The 20,424-nt window shown below is 39.0% G+C and overlaps 1 protein-coding gene across 1 annotated transcript in view; it reads left to right on the forward strand.

The window, feature by feature from the left end:
• The first annotated feature begins 5,073 nt into the window (after positions 1–5,073).
• OTOGL (otogelin like) overlaps positions 5,074–20,424 on the forward strand; it is a 92,523-nt gene continuing 77,172 nt past the window's right edge. The window contains exons 1-8 of the mRNA XM_031553757.1: positions 5,074–5,650; positions 6,579–6,618; positions 7,705–7,753; positions 9,859–9,919; positions 10,886–10,984; positions 11,639–11,793; positions 14,812–14,933; positions 17,637–17,842. Of these exons, the coding sequence (XP_031409617.1) occupies positions 5,542–5,650; positions 6,579–6,618; positions 7,705–7,753; positions 9,859–9,919; positions 10,886–10,984; positions 11,639–11,793; positions 14,812–14,933; positions 17,637–17,842 (841 nt within the window). The 5' untranslated portion in view covers positions 5,074–5,541. The remainder of the gene's footprint in view (positions 5,651–6,578; positions 6,619–7,704; positions 7,754–9,858; positions 9,920–10,885; positions 10,985–11,638; positions 11,794–14,811; positions 14,934–17,636; positions 17,843–20,424) is intronic.

Below are 20,424 nucleotides of genomic sequence, written 5' to 3' on the forward strand. Positions count from 1 at the left end.
GAATAACTTGAACAAATTCCTTCTGGAAAGGAATTCTCCATCCATCTCCCATTTCAGCTGTCAGAGTCTGCCACAAAATACTGTAATACATGACCTGAATTGAAGTAGAAAACTTATTCAAGCTTCTCACACTTTCATTGGAGAGGACTGTTGTATATTCTATTGCCAATTTACGTAGCATAAAACAAAAAATCCTGGTAAGTGAATGATATATTAAGTTTATCACGCTTGAGTCTCTTTGGCAAGATGCACAGTTTGCTTTCTTCAGTCTCTCACTTCTGCATCTTCACATCTGACCCATTTCTTGTTCTGTGGCTTCCTCAGAGTTCCTACCTTGGAATAGAGTTGCTCACAAAGCATGCTGGCTCTCAGGCTGCTGAGTCCTGTGATATTCTAACTTGCAGCCTGAATCTCTAAGGAGAAGTTGCAGGGATAACTTCAAATGTGGTTACTGAATTCCTGTGAGTTTTGTGAAAACTGGCATCTTGATAGATGCTAATTAGCTTCAGCTGGAGAAAAATAAGCCTTTTAGTTATTTGGCTCATGGTGGTGATTGACAAGCAATGGCTCACTCATTGCTTAGGAAATGTGTACTAGCCTGCCAGTTGGCACATATGTACCTTACGCTGTATTTTGTCCAAAACTGATTATTGCCCAGCTATTATGCCAGTGAGATGCAGGGGAAATAAGCGAAAAATGGAGTTCCTATGATGTGAAAGTCACAGAGGCAGGGGAAGTGAAATACCCAGCACCAGTAACATTAAGGGTGATCTTCACCCTTCACAGTTATGGGGAAACCCAAGTTATCAGTTTTGCTGCCCACAAAATGACTCGTAACAACCAGAGACTTCTGTTCTTCCATTATGAAAAAGCTGAAAACAAAACTTGCATTGCTACTAGTATAACCAGAGATGGTATCTGCATGTTATTTCTCCGAAGAAAAACTCTTAGCATAATAAAAATGCTTTCTGACCTGAACTCTGAACCTATGAAAATGCCCTATTAATCCTGGAGAGTGATGTCATTCCCACAAGCTTGCTTTCCAGATGAGAAATGTTTGTGGAATTGGACTGGTGTCTGTTTGTGTGAATGGCTGCAGATCTTTATTTTAATTTATTCTAGTGGCCAAGTGACCACTAGAGGGCTTAACTTCACTGAGGAAGTGTAATTAAAGTGAAGTTTTAAGCTTTTGGAAGACTTAGGGAGAAAATATTTTCATAAAAATCCTTTCCTAGTGTCCTGATTCTTTGGGCATGGAAATCAAGCCTTGGTGATTGAGTATCTGCTCTAGCCATGGACACCCTTCTACAGAGAAATACTAACAATCTGATATTCAAGCCCCTAGGAAGGTTTTTGAGCAGCTATTGAGGTAACACTTGGAGCAGAAGTGCCTCTAGCTTTGTATCATTCTAGCTCTTTCATTATTTTCGCTGATATTAACCCTTAGGATGTTCTGGCACATGCATGAGAGTGTAGTACCACTTAAACTTTTCATTGAAAATACCAGTCCAATGAAGGCTGGAATATGAGCTCTAAGAAGTGCCATGTTTTATGTTGGAAAATCTTGGGCAAATTTATATTGAGTACTGTAATGTGATGGAAAGTGCAGCAATGACAACAGAGTATCAAGATCCTAAGCTGCAGCAAGTGAGGATTTGCTCAAATGCAATAGTCATGGGTGCAAAAATAAAGGAAAACATATGCTTACTCCTTGAAGGCCTCAGGTAAGATATCCTTGCCTCCACTTCCAACCTTAAAAGAGGTCTGGGAAGCGGTGGATCCTGGCTCCACTCCTTCCAGTCATTCAGGGACACTGCATGCAGCTGTGCTCCCCTGGGTTGGTCCTGCCTCCCACCAGGTGCTCAGGTTCACTGGTTCAAGCTGTGCTTAGCATTTCTGCTACAATATACAAATATATTGGTTTTGAAATTTTTTATTTTCACTTTTTAAGAAAAAAATATAACTTGAAAATGTAACACTAGAATCCTTTAAACATAGGCCAGCATATTTTCTATACTGTGTTCATTTTCTTACCAAAGTAGTTATTTTCTAATTCATTGTTCCTGTTCACATTTTCTAGAAGTCTCAAATCTGCGAGTATTCTACTACTTGTGTAGGTAATATAGTCATTGCTTGGGCACAATTTTTTTTTTTTTAAATTTCTTAATATAGTCCTCTGAGTTACAGTTCAGTGTACTTGACTGAATAATTCTTTTCCCTTATTAGCTGATGTCCTTCATCTGCTTGGGACCGTGCTATTTCCTACTCTGTCTTGAGCAGAGATATCCAGACCTAATGAAACCAAGTGCTCTAACTCCTAAAAAGTCTCTTTACAGCTTGTAAAGTAGGCTTGACCTGCTTTTAAATGTTAGAAGTTAAGCAACTAGGCAATACTAATGTGCCAGAAATATTCCCTCAATTTCATTTTGTAAAAGTTATATATACATTAAAAAGTCATTTTAACAGCTCCTGTTAAAAAGAGTTAAATTATATTAATCAACTTGAGGAATGAAAAAATTCCAGGTCAGGTTTCTTAGAAGAGTTTGAAATGATTCTACGCCACACTTAGCTTCAAGGGAAAATAGCTCTGAGACTGGTAATGGTCTTACCTCCATCCCAGGGAAAGTGATGTTATCTCTAAGCAAGTGGAAGAAAAGAAGGTTATTGAGAATAGTCAGCATGGATTCTTGAAGGGGAAATCACCAATCTTGTAGCTGCTTGTAATGTCATGATCAGCTGGGTAGATGAGAGGAGAACGGTGAATGTTCTGTATCTCAATATCAGCAAGGCTTTTGATACTGTCTCCCATAACATTCTTGTAAGTAAACTTAGGAAGTGTGGAATAGATGAGTGTGGATTGAAACTGGCTGACTGGCAGAGTTCGGAAGATTCTGATCAGTGGCACAGAGTGTAGTTGGAGGCCTGTAACTAGGGAGTTCCCCAGGGGTTGATACTGGGTTTGGTCTTTATCATCTTCATAAATGACGTGAATGAAGGGATGGAGTGCACCCCCAGTGAGTTTGCTGATGATTCAAAACTTGGAAGAGTGGCTGACACACCAGGAAGTTGTGTTGCCATTCAGAAGAGCTGGACAGACTGAAAGTTGGGCAGAGAGGAATCTTATGAGTTTCAACAAGGGCAAGTGCAGAGTCTTACACCCAGGGATGAATAACTGCAAGCATCAATATAGGAGCCAACCTGCTGGAAAACTGCTACGCAGAGAGGGAGCTGTATGTCCTGGTAGACGACAGATTGATCAGCATTGTGCCCCTGTGGCCAAGAAGGTCAGTGGTATCCTGGCGTGCATTAAAAAGAACTTGTTCAGTGGGTGGAGAGAAGTGATCTTCTTCTCTACTCTGCTCTGGTGAGGCCACATCAGGAGCGCTGTGTCCAGTTCTGGTCTCTTCAGTTCAAGACAGGAAACTATGGGAGAGAGTCCAGTGGAGGCCAGAAAAATGATTAGTAGGCCAGGAGCATGCAGGGGGGATCTTATCAATGATTATAAATACCTAAAGGATGGAAGTTAACTGGGTGAGGCCAGGCTCTTTTCAGCAGCGCTCAGTGATGGAACAAGGATCAATGGGCACAAACTGGAACACAGGAAGTTCTATATGAACATGAGGAAAACCTCTTTTACTTTGAGTGTGACAGAGCACTGGAACAAGGTGCCTGGGGATGTTGTGGAGTCTCCTTCTCTGGAGATATTCAAAACCCACCTGGATACTTTCCTAGTAACCTGCTCTGAGGGGCTGGGCTTGATTTTATCTCCAGAGGTTCTTTCCAATCCCCATGATTCTGCGTAATTTGGTGATTCTATGATTTGGAAGCTCTACAGTAATCTCAAGGCTCCGTCCTCTAACAGGAGATTTATGAAAGCATGATAAACTGATTATCCCCTCTAACCTCCTGCAACATAGGTGCCCACATGAAGTGTTTAGAGTCTGTAAGCATGACTACATTAGTGCATAATTTGGATCAGGAGCTCATTTCTTTTTCCTCAGCTTGCAGACTGGAGTGGTTTTGGACATTGTTAAGCAGATGAAGCTAAACTGGAAGATGCGTTCTTGCTGCAGATAAGCATTCTGTGAAATGGGACTAGCCCAGAGATAGTCAGAAGTAAAAACAAACAAAAAATCTCCTTGAAAAGTGAATGGTGTAAATAAGTTTCTTTTATGATTTACAGGATAATGAAACACAAGATGGGCAGATAACTGATCTCAATGTCTGATAAACATTTTGTGGATATATACATATATAAATAGAAAGCTGGATTCAGAGTCACTTAAATATATTCTTAGAAAATACTTGAACCGTGGTTACTGTTGTAATGTGTATCAATTTGCAGTAATTATCCTTGGGCCTCCAGTAATCCCAAACCTGCGTGAGTACTGCTGTGTGGAACATGAATGTTTGTCTGTGGTTGGAAAGTTTGTGTGTTTTCCTTCGCTTCTTCTAGTCCAGCTGGAGAAAGGGGAAGAGAAAGGGCTGAAAGAATCAGTGGGAGAAATTTTTACCAAAGAGACCGTCAACTTCTAAATTTTATTTTAGTCCACAGCCACCTTGTGCGGAATGCTTCCAGTATCTTATGACGTGCATGCTGGGAGGAGTGGAGGGCTAGGCAAAAGGCGGGCTTCAAAAATGAAAGTGAGAAGTACACATTTCAACTGATGGAAAACTTCACTTCTTAATAGTTCTATTAAGGTTTAGAAAAAAGTGGGTAAGATTTTTCCATTTTTTAAATGTTCTTGTTTAGTTTGGTGAAATTATATTATTCTTTTTAAATGGAAATTAGAAGCATTAGTCCGTTCATTTTTTTTTCTCTTTTTTTTATTTTTGTTTTGGATAACATGAAATATTCAAAATGTGTCTTTTTTCTTTTTCTTTTTTTTTTTAATTGAACTACTATTTTACCTTCTGAGAAGCTGTCCTTGATGGCAACAGCAAACTATACACAAAAATGTATCCAAAATATTCTTAAAAATCCAGGTGTATTATTTAATGGAATTTTGAGTCTGTCATTTTGGAACAGATGGAGAATATTAATATGTTAATTTCCAAAATGATCTGGTTATATTTTATACACTAACACAGTTGCAGGTTCTTGCTAAACCTGTTTGCTATAATAAAATGGGCAGCAAACGACACAAGTGTCAAAGCACACAAAGGCGTGATGACGACTGAAGGATCTCTCAAAGCGTCACAACATGGCAAAATTTCTTGTCATTGTCTGCTGTCTTATAAAGGGCCAATTGAATTCATCAGAGGAGTAATGCTCACAGGTCTGGCGAAAGTGTAACTAATACAGACTCTGCTGAGCAGTTACCATGCATTTCTAATGAGAGACATGCAGCCAGAAAGTTGTATGCAACGCTTACTAAGCTCCTGAAGCTGTATGTATCTACCAAGCTTGATGTCTCCTCTTCTTTTCCTTTCTGTATTGTATTATTTTAAATCATGCATCCAATTATCTAAATTTTAAAGGATCTAAACACACTGTAGGAAGACACAGAAGATGCCATCATAGTCAAAGCCATTAATTGGATGAATTTCCTTTTACTAAGTTATACTGAAATGAACATTGTGGGAAAGCTCAATTTAATGATACCGTGGAGTATATTCTTGCTTCATTCACTGCTGTCCTCTTTGCAAGGTAAGAACTTTATTTCATCTTTGCAGTAATACTAACTTCTACAATTAGTTTTGTGAATATTTCATTAGTGTGTCTGCTTATTTTTCTATTATAAACCAACATTTTTGACCTTTGTTGGAGTTAATAAAACAATTTCACAGGTTAAAAAAATGTTATATATATTTCCATTCTTTCTGATAAGTGTTGAACCTAAAATATAGCATTTTCTTTAAGAATACATTTTTATGTTTGAATTTTGTAACAAAAGAAGTTATTAAAGTTTTAACTTTAAAGTTTAACTTTCTTTGTTTCATTGCCATTATTGTTAGATGAGTAAGCTAGTAATTAATTTCAACAGGGTATAATTTTATTTGACCAGATTGCACCGGCAGTGTTTTTAAGCATTTTTGGAATGTTAGAATAAACAATTGTTCTTCTGGCTATAGAAACAATCTTTTTAATTTATACGCGTTTGCACTGCAAATAGATCTTGTAGGTAGTTTCTTTACAGCCATTATAAAGATTTCTAAGACAACATGAGAATGCGATTAGAATGACAACTGAGTTTTGTAAGTAATAATCAGAAAAAGATTACAGGTTACCACTCTAGAAGTTCGATTCTGGGTAGATCTGATCACCTCTTATGTTTTATTAGATATGGTCTAAACCTCTGAAGAAATATGAATGCTTTGCTCTTTCTGGTGGTAGTGTGTACCAGAGCTGAGAGCATGGGAACTTGCAGGTGGTGAGCACTTGCGAGCACCAGGCTTTCAGGAAGGAGAGCATCTGTTGCTAGATTCCTTGTGAAGAGAAGAAGGTTTTGTAAAGATAGTTTTGAAAACTTAGGTTCATTAACTATATTTGAAGAACACAATTCAGTAGTGATATTTGTCAAATGCAGAGTGACGCTATAGAAAAATATTTACCTCGATGATTTTTTAATCTACAGGAACTTATTGCAAGCTTTCTCTTTTGAGAAGGACTTCAAGGTAAGTTTTTATTCCTTATTTGTTAAGTCCTATGAATAAAACAAAAATGTGTAAGGCTTATCTGTTGTGGTGTAAGTTAAAAAGTAAAGTACAGTCTTGAATTTGCCATGTAAGTTGTCATGTACGTGTGCAATGGATGTAAAACACACTTTCGGAATGTTTACAATTCTTTTCAAAGAATTTATATAATGGGCATGGATCCTCCATTTGAAAAATGAAGGCACTTATGAAAAATGATACTTCTACAGTCTCAAGAAAGCTTAGAGGAGTAATGGAATGAAACCAAGATGAGATCATTATTTTATGTCTGGAAAAATACATTAAATGAGTATCCTTCTACGATTTTAATTGCATGATAAAATCCTAGCTGCTATTTGAAGCACAGAAAAGTAAGTGCTATACAGCCATAAAATAAACATTTTCAATACAAGTTTTCATGTAGAAGCTGAAATCCAAACAAAACCCAAACTAGGAAATGTTCCTGATCCCATTGAATTAAATGGGAACTATGCCATCAATTCTAGTAGATGTGTCCAGTTGGACATAGCTTTGGATGTCTAGTGACCTCTGTATTTAGTGAACCCACATACATACTGAATGATATACCATCTTGGACTGTTGGTAAAACCAAGTATGTTTTACAGTCTGCTGCCCTTGTTTCTAAACTAAATCACAAATTTAAATCAGCTACAGCTGGTGAGTAATCTCCTGTTATTAAAAGCATTATACCAATATATTCACATCATACTTAGGGCAACTTGCTGCCGCACGCACACATTCAAGTACCTATGGATCTGTTTTGCAGTTTTGTATCCTGTCACATAAGCTTGTTCTGCCTATTTTCCTCTCCCCAACAAGCCCCCTGTACCTCCCTGATGTCTGAGAGCAGAGATTGGAGTGCTGTTGAATTCTGTAAAATGAGACCACGAAAAGAAAAAAAGAATCACCATTTTAAACGTTAACCCAAGAAAGACCTCTTTGATAAAGTGATGGTAATCAGAGAGAAACACTTCTCTCTGGGGAACGGCTTATTCAGGCTGCTCTTGGGACCTTTGGTTATACAAGATCCTTTTTGTTTTCTTCCAGAAATGAGTTTAATGCAACTCGACAGAAAAGAGATCTCTTAACAACAGAGGTAGGTTATACCTCCGAAAGAGTGGGGAATTCCTCCCCCTGTTCTGCTCTAGGGCTTTGCTGTTGTGACAATGGGGCCTTTGTAAGGAGCAAGGCTGTGGTAACAGGAGGACGGTGAGCAGGAGCCACTGTTCCCTACCTGCTGCCTCCAGCCGAGGCTCATGGCCTCATGCATTCATTCACTTCTGGCGAAAGCTCACTGAATTACCCACCCCGACAGCACAGTTGACGCACACCATGGGAAATAACACCACTGCTCTTCTGCTTTTGTGGAGGTGAACAGAAAGCCCCAGAAAGCTGTTAGTGTTTGATGACTGCAGAGGAGGGAATTGCATGTGGTGGTGGTGGCAGTGGCTCCAGCCCAGCCCTGAGTCCCAGAACTGCAGCCCGAGGGCTGTCCCACCCCACGCCCCACATTGCTGCCTTTCTCAGGTGATGTCTGACTGGAATTTTATAGTAAAGAGGAATCATGTTCCCCTGTGGGTAAACACCTCGTGCTGCAGAGCCCAAGGAAAGGTTACAGCCCCCTTCAACAGGGTGAGGCGCAGACCCCAAAGCCTCTGCTCTGGCTCTTGCAGACAGCCTGCAACACAACCACAAATTATTTTCTCTCAGTCTCTTGGAGATTTGCTTCCTGACGAAGACAGAAAGCAGCCAGTATGAAATGTAACACTGAGGTGAGTCAAGCCTCTTCCCCTCACTAGGCAAACACTTTCTGAGGGAAATGGACTCTGGGGACTGATGGTGGCTCAGAGAGGTGCTCAGCAGGACAGTGCAGTCACAGCAAATATGCTTTACCTCTCCGGAACAACACAAAAGCAAAAAGCCGCTTTGCTGAGGAGAAGGAATGGAGAGGAATGTTTTTGTATGATGGTGAGGAACTTCTTTGGCTAAAGATAGCCCGTGGAACAGCTTTCTGGTGTAGTCCAGTTCAGATTGGTTACAGACAGATTGTGCTGCATGAGTGCATCAAATTGTTTCCAGTTGGAGGAGGAAGTATTTACATGTGAAGCATTGGTGGGACTTCACCTGATTTGTTTATCATACAGTTGCATTCACACTGAAATCTGTTAGCTCAAGCTCCAGAGGTGAAGCAGGATTTGCAGAAAGAAGAGTTTCTCACCAGTGGAGGCTTAAATGATTTGTTTTGCTCAGTTGTGCAGCTGAAGGCTGGTGTATACCTGAATGGGTAGCATGGGAGTACAGAAATGTAACTTCATAATACACAGAGAGAGAAGTAAAAAAAAAATGGCCAAGAATAACTATCTAAACAGAAGGACAAAGCTTTGTAAAACAAAAGGATTTAAAATAGCTATGAAGAAATGTAGTGCAAAATATCTATCAAGCACTTCACGCTAGTAAATGTTTTAGTCTAGTGGGGGCAAAAACACTGGAGTGCTTGTCATGTGGGACTTGTTCAGTTCTCGGAAGGCTTGATGTGACACGACAAACTGCAACAGCAGAGTGCTGGGTCAGAACCCAGGGCTTCCTTACAGTTCTCTGCCCCCCTGTTCCTCCACAAGATAGGATGCAGATGAAGCAGATCTGTCTCCTCTTTGTTTGGGATGTGCTGAAATGCAGTTCTGAAGAGTCTTAAATGGGACGTGAAATCTATCACAACTGAAGTGGCCACATCAGATGATTAGGGACTGTTGCAAGGCATGAGTTAGGGGAATCTGGGGAAGGAGGGATATTTCATCTCCACATTCTCCAACTCTTTGTATTTTATGGAAGTGAAAAAGGCAGGATGTTTCTCAGGACCTCACTCTTCCTCCCAAATATAAAAACAGATCTCCTCGGTGGAACTCTGCTGGTTCATTGGCACTGCTGAAGCAGAGGGCATGGAGAGAAGGCCAGCGGTGACCCCAGTATACTGCTGTATAGTTCTCTGTTCCCCTAAACCATGCTTCTCCTCCCCACAAGTGCTGCAGTCACTGCCTTTCCTGCTTGTCCAGGCAGCCAATCTGTCCATAGCAAGTGAGGCTGTGCCATGTGCTGAAACAACCTGCCAAGTCCTAACCCAGTCCTTCTGTAAGGCCCTGGGCTTTTATTAGTGAATCTGTAAAGTACAAATACCCTGATTTTGCTTTTATGTTTCTCTGATAGTTTCGAGCTACATCTCCTCAATTGCACCTAAATGGGACCTTGACGTGGAGCCCACCAAGAGGTCAGTGCCACTCTCCTTGGGAGAAGATGCTACTGAACACTCTGCCCTCCTACCTGCTTCCTGTTTTGCCGTGGGCTTTATCCCCTACAAAAAAAAAAAAAAAAACCCTAACCCTAACTTATCTCATTATCTCATTTTATCCTCATTAAATTGCAGAAATTTCCTGTAGAAAATGTACTTCTAAAATAACGCTGTCAGCATTGTAAAAATTTGTATGTAGGATTATAATTTCTCCCTGGGAAGGAAAGCAACTATCTGCAAACCTGAAACTTGAAAACCTCTTTCTCCTTCACTTCTGGGGAGCTCTGAGTTAGACCAACCTCAGTGAACAGTTAGTAGACAGTGAGGTCTTAACTTCCAAACAGGCTACAAAACCCTTTAATTAAACTGCTTTTAGAAACATTACTAATTAGAACACAAAACAAGCCGTTCCCATGGAATCTTAAATTTCTGACTTCAGTCACCTCTTTAGCAGAAATAACTTTATACAATTTTTTAGCATCCTGTGAGAATTATTTTTAACCAGTTTTGTCTCAGTAATATATTCTAGACTGTTAATAAGCTGAATATACCCTTTGCTGTAATGCCTAGGAGGGAGGAGCCGAACATATGTATGAGTTGTGCTGAACATGGTCAATTAAAATAATCTTCATCCTGTGTATTTCTAGATCGGGAGGACTGGGATTTGGTTTCTTTACATGGGAACTTGACCTTTTGTTTGCTGGGAGGAGATTGACCTTTTGCTCCTTTGTTAGTGTACAAATCTCAGACTAGAAGAGGGAGAACTTTGTCTTTTAACCAAGGAACACAAAGTATAAAATTAAGTAAATGTTAAAAAGAAAGTGTTGTTGGTTATTTTTCTTAGCTAATATGGATGCTCATGATTTTAGAACAAACATCTAATGTGAGTCTCAACCTGTCTGAAAAATACTGTATCTACTAAAAGGCTTCTTTGCTTGCTGACAGGCTTGTGTGCTCAAAAGTGCCTTAATGGAGCAGGATGCACAGAGGCAGGTGACTGTGATTGTCAGTTATTTCAAGCTCAAGGAAGCAGGTGCCAAATTGGTAAGTCTGGCGCTGAAGGATTAATCAAGTTTTGTGTTCAAGTGATATATAAGGGGAAGTTTTAAAAAACAATATTGTCAACATAACTTTTGTGATTCCTTTTGTAGTAGTGGAACTTCATTCCACTAGAAGACAAGAGGATTGAAATTATATTAGGTGTTAGGGAAGTATGTAGAGCAACAATACAAATGCCTAGGTTATAGCATCTGGACTGTGATGATTCATAGATACCGTAACAGATAGATCACTGTCTAATATATCAGCAGCTGGCCACCTTTTTTAGTTAACTGAGTAACTATACAACTGATAGAAAGATGGAGTGACTTACTGAAAATAATTGACTCATTAAATGTACTGTGGAATCTGTTATACCAAGAATCATCCCAGATCTTCAGTAGTCCTTTGCATTAAAACGTCATCACTAAAGTGAACCCAAAATTTCTGATGACCGTGTGGGACTAAAACTGCGTTCTTAATTTTTTTTTTAATGTACTTTATTGAAAGTTAAAGAAATCAGGTTATCTTTCATCCTTGTTACTCCTTTTGTTCATAACTCTTACTTCCTTCCTAACCTTTTACTTCTGTAGATGTCTTTGCCACCTTCACATTTTTTTCATTACTGTACTTCTTGTAAACTCAGTGTGTTTTCTGCAGTTCCTAACAATGGTAAGGACCGAGATGGGATTTGCAAATCATGGGGACAGTATCATTTTGAAACGTTTGATGGCATCTACTACTACTTTCCGGGAAATTGCTCCTATATTTTTGCAAAAGACTGTGGTACTGCAGAACCACATTACACTGTTTGGGTAAGTATGTGAGCTTATGTTAGAAATACATAATGAGTATTCCTATATTTCATAAGTAAAGTAACTAGAGAGAGAATAAACGGATCAAACTGCTGCATTACATACAAAACTATGCTGCTGGAAAATGTCTAAGCATGTGTGCAGTAACTCAAAACACTGGTGAAATAACAATCAACAGAGTCAGTATATTAAAAATAGTATTTCTTACTCCCTCTATGCTAAAAAAGGATCTCAGCTCTCTCTTCTCTGGGAAATCCCATGTAGCAAATTGGGTCTTAAAGCAGGCCTTGGAAGCTTCAATAAACTTTAGCTGTCAGACTGCAGAACGTACCGAATTGCTGAGTGAAGTGCTAACAGCTATCACCTGCTCGGTGGCCGGGCAAGCAAGTGTAGCAGGCCCTGACTTGCAGCCACTGGCTTGCTAAGATGGGAACTGCCTCCCCCAGCCCATGGAAAAGTCTGTTTCCCTGGGGATTTGTGTTCTAATTTTGGCTTACCTCTGCGTCATGCAGGGAAGTTTAACAGCTCAGAAGCCTTCATCCTGACCTATGTATGAGAGGCACTCTTTTAAGAAATTTCTTCAAATTGCTGAGTACCCATGGTTAATGATATAGAGATCAGGGAGTATACAAGCCTATGCTACCTCTGAAGGAAGGTGATTGTGTGGAGAGGACATTAGTTCATTAAGCTATTTTTTCTACAGTTGTTGCTGATTCTGCAAGGGCATGGAACAAGAGTGGTCCTAGTTGTAATGCAAACATGGTGGTACAGTGGTCACAGGGGCAAAGGCAGATCTAGATTCTGATTCCTTCTGCAAGGGTCTGTTTTCTTTTATAAGTATGTGACTTTCTTAGTCCCCAGATAGTAGCATTCAGAGAATTTTAATCTTGTTTCCATTCACTCAAGTCATAGGCAGATGCTATCTACCTTCCATTATTTCGTATAATTTTTAGATTCAGTGTGCAGCTTTGATATTTTAGGAGATTTCTTAAAATGCAGTATCAAAACCCACATAGAGGGTGGTGACACACTGGAACTGGTTACCCAAGGAGGTTGTGGATGCCCCATCCCTGGAGGCATTCAAAGCCAGGCTGGATGTGGCTCTGGGCAGCCTGATCTGGTGGTTGGTGACCCTGCACATAGCAGGGAGATTGAAACTAGATGATCATTGTGGTCCTTTTCAACCTAAGCCATTCCATGATTATATTAAAATCTAGAATCAATATTTTGGTGGATACCCAGTGCTCTGGAAGGAGAGAAGCTGGAATAAATGTCATATTTTTAAAAACTCTAAAGATGTTTAATCAGAAAAATCACAAGTAATGCTGAAGCATTACTGTCAGTGCCAATTGGACTGTGGAGAGCAGAAAACCTTACAAAATGCTCACATTATGGTCCTTCTGATTTTAACAATCCACCTCTCTAGAGAAGAAGAGAGCAATTTTGATTTTCCTCGACTGTGTTTCTATCTTAGGCCAGGCTTACATAGAAGCCATTTTTTCGATACTAGCAACATTTACTATGACTTTAATTATGACTTTCTTTATACATATGAAATCCTTAATGCTTTTACTGACGTGGTTTATTTCACTCAAAGAAACAGTAAATTTTTTATTTCCAGCATTAAGTGTCAATGAGAGAGATTAGTTAGTGTATATGTAAGCACTGTAGTTGTTTACCAGTAGATCTTCTCTGAAAAAGTGAGAGTGCTGGTTTCTAATTACAGCCCCTATTACTATGCTGGCAAAATGTTTCACAGTTACTCATCTATTTCGCTTCGCAGCACTGTCAAGAAAACTGACAACACCCATCCTTCTCCAAGAAAACTGTCACACAAGGTCATAGTAGTGTTTAACTTGTTAGCACATATAAGTAGTCAGAATAAATCTGAGCCCCCAGTTTTCATGTCCTGAGAGCACGCCCTGGCCAGCAAAAACCGGAATATCTCTGGTGACAGGGATGTTACTGCACTGCAGGAGTCATACTCTGCAATGCTGATGACTGGGATTGCAATGGAATCCCAATTGCAAAGGTAGCATTACTTTTTGCCAAACTGTAAAAACAATGCATGCTGGCATATCATGCCCATTCCTAGGCCTGATAATATATTATTTTTTATTTGAGATCTACTTTATTGCCATAAAACTGTGGACATGCAGAGATAATAACTGCATGGTTTTCATTTGTAGAAGCACACACCTGAGATCTATTTAACACCTTTCTCTAGTAGTGGGCAGTTGTGGAAGTCACATACTGCCTATAACAGTGAGACACACTATTTTGCAAATCTCTCTCTGGATGAGTGCCACTTGCTGTGCTCAAACTGAGAAGCTGATGTGAGAGTCAAGCCAATACCCTGGCTCATGACCCTATCTGTGTATGATGGGAATAGGCAGATTTCAGAAGAGCCTCCCTGTTTCCACTGATAGTCCTGGAAAATCAATAAAAAACAGGTTTTAACAATGCACTTAAGTTAGATGCCTGCAATAATCTGTGGGAGCATTCTCAAATCTCAACAAATCCTTAGTGGTTCAGTAAGGCATGCTTTAGTTCAGCTGGTGCCAGTCTCGATTGGCAGAGAGAATGCAGGCTTTAGGCCAAGATTTAGTATCCTATAGTATCCCCTCCAGACCTGTAGAAACTGAGTTGTAGAGGTATCTCAGTGTGTATAACAAGCTCCTACACTGGCAGTGATAAGCTAGCTCACTAGAGTCTGTCTATGAAGTTCATCTATGCTAAATACCTGAGTATTTCTTGCAGTGTTTAAGCCACTAACTTGTCATACTTTGTGCTGTTAAACAATTGTTCTATTTCTCAGCAGTATTGATTAGTGCAAATTTCTAGTTTTGCATATTTTTGTAATGATGACCTTTTTACAATTTAAATATTTGTCTCTAAGGCTCTTTGGTGACTAACGTATAGAAAAATAAATTGTCATATGTGTGTTTATGAAAACTTGCATGAAATTATTGGTAACAAACATTTATTCTGACTGTGCATATGTTCTTCCCCTTGAAGGTTCATAACAGTCCTCACTGTCATGGTTCAGTATATTCTTGTCAGAGGTCAATCAGCTTGTTTTTTTCAAACCAAGAAGAAATAACTATTTCAGGACATGAAGTAAGAAAGGAAGGAAACAGGTAAGTGTTCTAATGGTCATTTAAAATGCTTTATTGCAGAAGTTCGGAGTTCAAGAAGTGAGTGCTTTTTATGTCAAACAGGGAACGTAATTTGCTATGTATTTTTACTGATCCCTGGCTGCTCTGAATTGGGACTGACAAGAGTAGGAAGATGTAATGATGTTCATAAAAACCCAAATGAACATTCATTCCCTACATGAACCTTCTGTTCAACTTCTCAGCTCAGATCTAGTGATTAACCATCCTGACTTTGTACAGATTGTCTGCATCGGACTATTTCAGCTCTGATGCATCCCGATACCATTTTGAACAAGGCAGTCATTATTTATGCGTTGTATGTGGCTATGCCTAATTAAACACATAACTTTATAGGCAAGTCTGAATCAAGTGAATAAAAGATCTTAAACCTCCTTTGCCCCTTCTGGGCAAAGACTCCACAAAAATCTTTGAGGTACATCAAACATCCAAATGTACTCTTTTTTAACTTTTTTTTTCCAAAATAAAAAAAAAAATGAGTACAAGACTATTATAAGTATTTTTTTGCTATTTGATAAAGTACAGTAAATTTCAAAGACTTAAGGTATACCTTCTAACGTGTTAGAAGGTATGTATTTGGATATAATAATGCCACAGACATTAGCATCTGAGGCTGATGACTATAGTACTATCAGTCTGTTCATCCCAACAGAACCGCTTTTGGAAGATTAGGATTAAATCATGCTACAATATTATTGTCCAGTGTTTTTTTGGCCAAGGGAGGAGGCTATCTGATATAATCACCAGCCATTCAATGACATTTGGAAAGTCATGATGGTTGGGTGAAGTCCCTAGTGACTAGAGAAAAAGGCAGTATAGCACCTATTTTTAAGAAGCGTGTAAAGGATGACCCAGGGAAGTCATCCTCACCTCTGTGCTGGCGATCGTGGAGCAGATCCTCCTGGAAGCAATGCTAAGGCAGATGGAAGAGAAGGAGGGGTGATGTGGCATAACAGTATGGTTTCACCAAGGGCAAGTTGTGCCTGACCAACCTTGTCATTTTTTATGATGGCATATCTGTGTCAATGGACAAAGGAAGAGCCACAGATATCATCTATATGGACTTCAGTATGGCCTCTGACATGGTACCCCATAATGTCTTTCTCTCCAAGTACATGGATTTGAAGGGTGGACTGTTCAGTGGACAAGGAACTGGTTGTGATAGCATGCCCAGAGAGTGGTGATCAATGGCTCATTGTCCAGATAGAGAATAATAATGAGAGGTATCTCTCAGGGGTCTGTACTAGGAGTGGTGCTTTTTAACATCTTGATGCACAATGTTGACAGTGGGATCGAGCATACTCTCAGCAAGACTATGGATGATAATAAGCTGTGTGGTGCAGTCAACATGCCCAAGAGACAGGATGATATTCAGAGAGGCCTAGACAGGCTTGAACAGTGGGTCCAGGTGAACCTCATAAGGTTCAACAAATCCAAATGCAAGGTCTTGCACCTGGATTGTGGCATCCCCCGTATCACTACAAGCTGGGGGCTATAAGGGTTGAGCACAGCTCTGCCAAAAGGGATTTGGTGATACTGGTGGATGGCAAGCTAGACATGAGCTGGTGATATGCCCCTGCAGCCCAGAAAGCCTCCCGTATCCTGGGCTCCATTAAAAGAAGTGTGGTCAGCAGGGTGAGGGAAGTGATCCTGCCCCTCTACTCTGTGGTGATGAGACCTCACCTGGAGTACTGCATCCAGATGTGGAGTCCTTAGTACGGGAAAGATGTGGACCTGTTAGAGTGTGTTCAGAGGAGGGCCACAAAAATGATCCAAGGGATGGAACACTTCCTCTGTGAGGACAGTCTGAGAGAGCTGGGCTGCTCAGCCTGGAGAAGAAAAGGCTCAGGGGAAACCTAAAAGCAGCCTTTCAGTATCTAAAAGGGATCTATAAGAAGGAAAGGGACAGACTCTAGCAGAGTCTGTTGTGATAGAATAAGGGAAAATGTTTTCAAATCAGAAGAGTGGAGATTTAGATTGGATGTAAGGAAAAATTTTACTGTAGTAATGGTAGTGAGTCACTGCAACACGTTGCCCATGAAGGTGGTGGAAGCCTCCTCCTTGGAGACATTCAAGGTCAGGTTGGATAGGGCTCTGATCAAACTAATCTACCTATAGAAGTCACTGTTCATTTCAGAGGAGTTGGACTAGATGACCTTTAGGCATTCCTCCCAACTAAAAAACTATATGATTGTATGATATACAATTCTTGTTCATGAGCATCTTCTGTACTGTAAAACCCTCTATTTGCATTCACCTAACCTGATGATTGATCCTATGCCCAGAAGGACTGCTGATGCTCACCATATAAGGAGCACTGATAGTAATGTCACGGAGCTGCTTATGCAAACCAGGATGCTTATGAAGTCACATATTCCTCTATGTGCCTGTGCTGAATTTTGAAAATGAAGATGAATTATTCTTTCAGACTTATCATCAGAACAACTGATACTTGTATACACCAGAAAAACATTCACTTGTAATGATCAATACAGACAAGCAAATAAGAACAGATAGCAAAGAATAGATGACAAAAAACTGAAGTGGCTCTATAAACCTGGGAAAAAAAAGGGTGTAGAGAGTTAGATTATGATGTTTTATGTGTATTTTTCTACTATTAATCTTGTGTCATCTGTGATCTTTGAAGTAGGTTGTTTATTTTTCCAGATTAATGTTGCCACAGACAGTTGGAAATGTTTTCTTTGAGAGACTGGCTGACTATATTCTGGTGAAAACTACCTTTGGTTTTTCTCTTGCTTGGGATGGAAACTCTGGTATTTATATTAAGCTAACAGAAGATCATCATGGAAAACCTTGTGGCCTCTGTGGAAATTTTAATGGCGATAAATATGATGACTTGATACTGCAAAATAGTAAGTAAATGGCTTGAAAGTACACCCTTACCTTGTGTAAGCAGCTCCATGTTCACTTAAAATCTATTATGCAAGAAAAGACAGAGTCCTTATTTGAATAGAAAATAGAATATGTGCTCTATTCTTCACAGAATCACAGAATCACCAAGGTTGGAAAAGACCTATAAGATCATCCAATCCAACCATTCACCAGTAGTTCTCACTAAATCATATCCTTCAACACAATGTCCAAAATTGCAGTGAGGGCGGAGGCACGTTTAGGGAAAAAAAATCCCAATTCAAGAAGCTATTTATATGTATGCTTAAGCCTTTTCTTGCTCAGCAAAGTACTTGGTCTATGTTTATCTTAGCTGATGGAACTGCCTTGAAATAATAAATAAATAAGCAAATGCTTGTGGTTTTATGTAGGTTTAAGAATGGAGGAAAGAGTGAAAAACCAAAATATTAATATTTGGAAAAAACACCATGTTGAGTCATTTGTTTACATTGCTGTCATAAAAATAAGAGCCGAAATATTTACATTTAAAAGCACTTTCCAGAAAATTCCTCATATCTCTCTGTTGGTATGTTGTATTTAGGGCCTCCTAATACTCTGTGTGATGAGTTGCCCAATGTTGTCTCATCTGAGGAAGAAGTGACTTACTAAGTTGGTAGAATATTCTGTAATCTTTGTAGTTCTAAATACTTCTACTCTCTAGAAACTTTTGTCCTACTCACAACCAATGTGAAGAAAGAGAAAACATAGGAATTCAGGCTGATAAAAAGGAAGATAGAACTGTTTGCTGAGAGAATCAAATCCCATGACCCTACAGTTTATTAAGTCACAAAGTTTATCTCACTGTAACTTTTTTTCCCTTTTCTGTTTTGCTCCATTCATTACAGTTGATAGGCAGGTGTTCAACACTTTGAATGAAGGAAGAAACATTTCTTTGCACTGTTTAAAAATCTGCCCAATATTAATTCCTAGTATTTCTTCTGTCATGAAAGAACTGCGTTCACTTTTTCATACCTTAATTGCTGCACACCAGAGTTTAGTATGTTTAATAACTAGTTAAAAAAATGTTGATGAAAAATGGAAGTCAGAAGAGATAATGAACTCACACAAATTCTTTATAAGTAATTATCCCAGCATTGTAAAATGTATTCTCTGTTATAAAAGACAAGTATGACAGCTCTTTCTTCAATTTCAGAGCGACATGTTTTTTCCATTGTCATTTTTTCTGGTTCTTCTCTTTGTCAGAAATGACAGTATTATTGTAGAGTACAATCCAGAGCACTGTGAATTACTTTCACCTTGAACCAGTTGTATGGTAACCTTGGTACCTTGACACTGTGCAAATACAATGCTAGATGTTCTGCTATCTTCAGATGAATAGATTAACTAAATTAAAATTGCTTCTAAGCTGCAAGTTTTTTCTAAACGTTTCAATTTCTCATTTGGGATGATAATTTGTCTCCCCTGACTATACTATTCCTACAGTAGCGTAAAGGAAGTTCTTACATCTATCCTGAATCTTGCAGAGTCTGAATGCCCTGTGTTTGCATTGTCTTACGTAATGAAGCTGTGGAGTCTCAATATCAAAGTGTAGTTCAAAAAATCAGTTCCTTTTCTGCTCCTTTAATCTTCATCTTTCATTGCATCTTTATATTGCTTTAATACATGGGACTGTATCTGTGAGTAAAACTATTTTAAGGACGGTGATTTTGTATAGTGGGATTTTTTAAAGACTTAGAATGTTTTTTTTTCAAGCCACATCAAAATGAAGATAAAACTAATGTTTCTGAAGATCCAGGTTTGTATCAACAGGGTTACTTCTAGACAAAAAACAGCCTTTTAAGTTTGGGAAGGGTTTTCAGAACTCTTCTGTCAGAAAAGGAGAAAAGTTTTAACTCTCTTTAGCTCTTCACTGAACTAGATTGGTTTAGTTTTGTTTATTTGTGGAGATCCAAGTATGAATATCTGATTATTGTGTTTTGGGACTTTCCACATTCCAGAATGTCAAACTGTGTACATTTTGCGCTGAAAGAAGTTGAATTAAGTTTTGGATAATACTGTTCTATGGGTGGGGAAAAAAAAAAAGCAACTAATTTCATTCCAGTATTCTATCTCCTAACCATGCATAGATAACAATTACATAGATATTAATTATTCAAAGTGGAGGCAGTAAACTCTCTCTAGCATACTTAAGAACATAGAGAAAATGTAATACATAATTCTTGCTGCAAAAATATGGGAATTTTGGGTTTGTTCCTTTACCGCTACCTTCTTGCATGTTCCTATGTGTCTGTTGCCATGACTTCCAATCATGTATCTCATTCATTCATTCTCCGATCCCCATGCTGTTAGGAGAATTGGGCCTGTTTTGTGTTTGTCACAGGGGTTTTCTGCAGTAGGGGAAAGAGAATGAGATAACAGTGCTAACTGACCACAGTGAAACATGATGCGAGTCTTAAATTGTTTTGAAGAAATGTATTTTTTCTTAAGTGTTTAGTGGGTTACAGTAGTTTTTATTTCTATGTTTGTTGTAAAAGTGTCATTAATTGTATTTAAAAAGAATATTTGCCCTATATATATATATATA

Source organism: Meleagris gallopavo, chromosome 1, assembly GCF_000146605.3.
Source record: "Meleagris gallopavo isolate NT-WF06-2002-E0010 breed Aviagen turkey brand Nicholas breeding stock chromosome 1, Turkey_5.1, whole genome shotgun sequence".
NCBI lineage: Eukaryota > Metazoa > Chordata > Aves > Galliformes > Phasianidae > Meleagris > Meleagris gallopavo.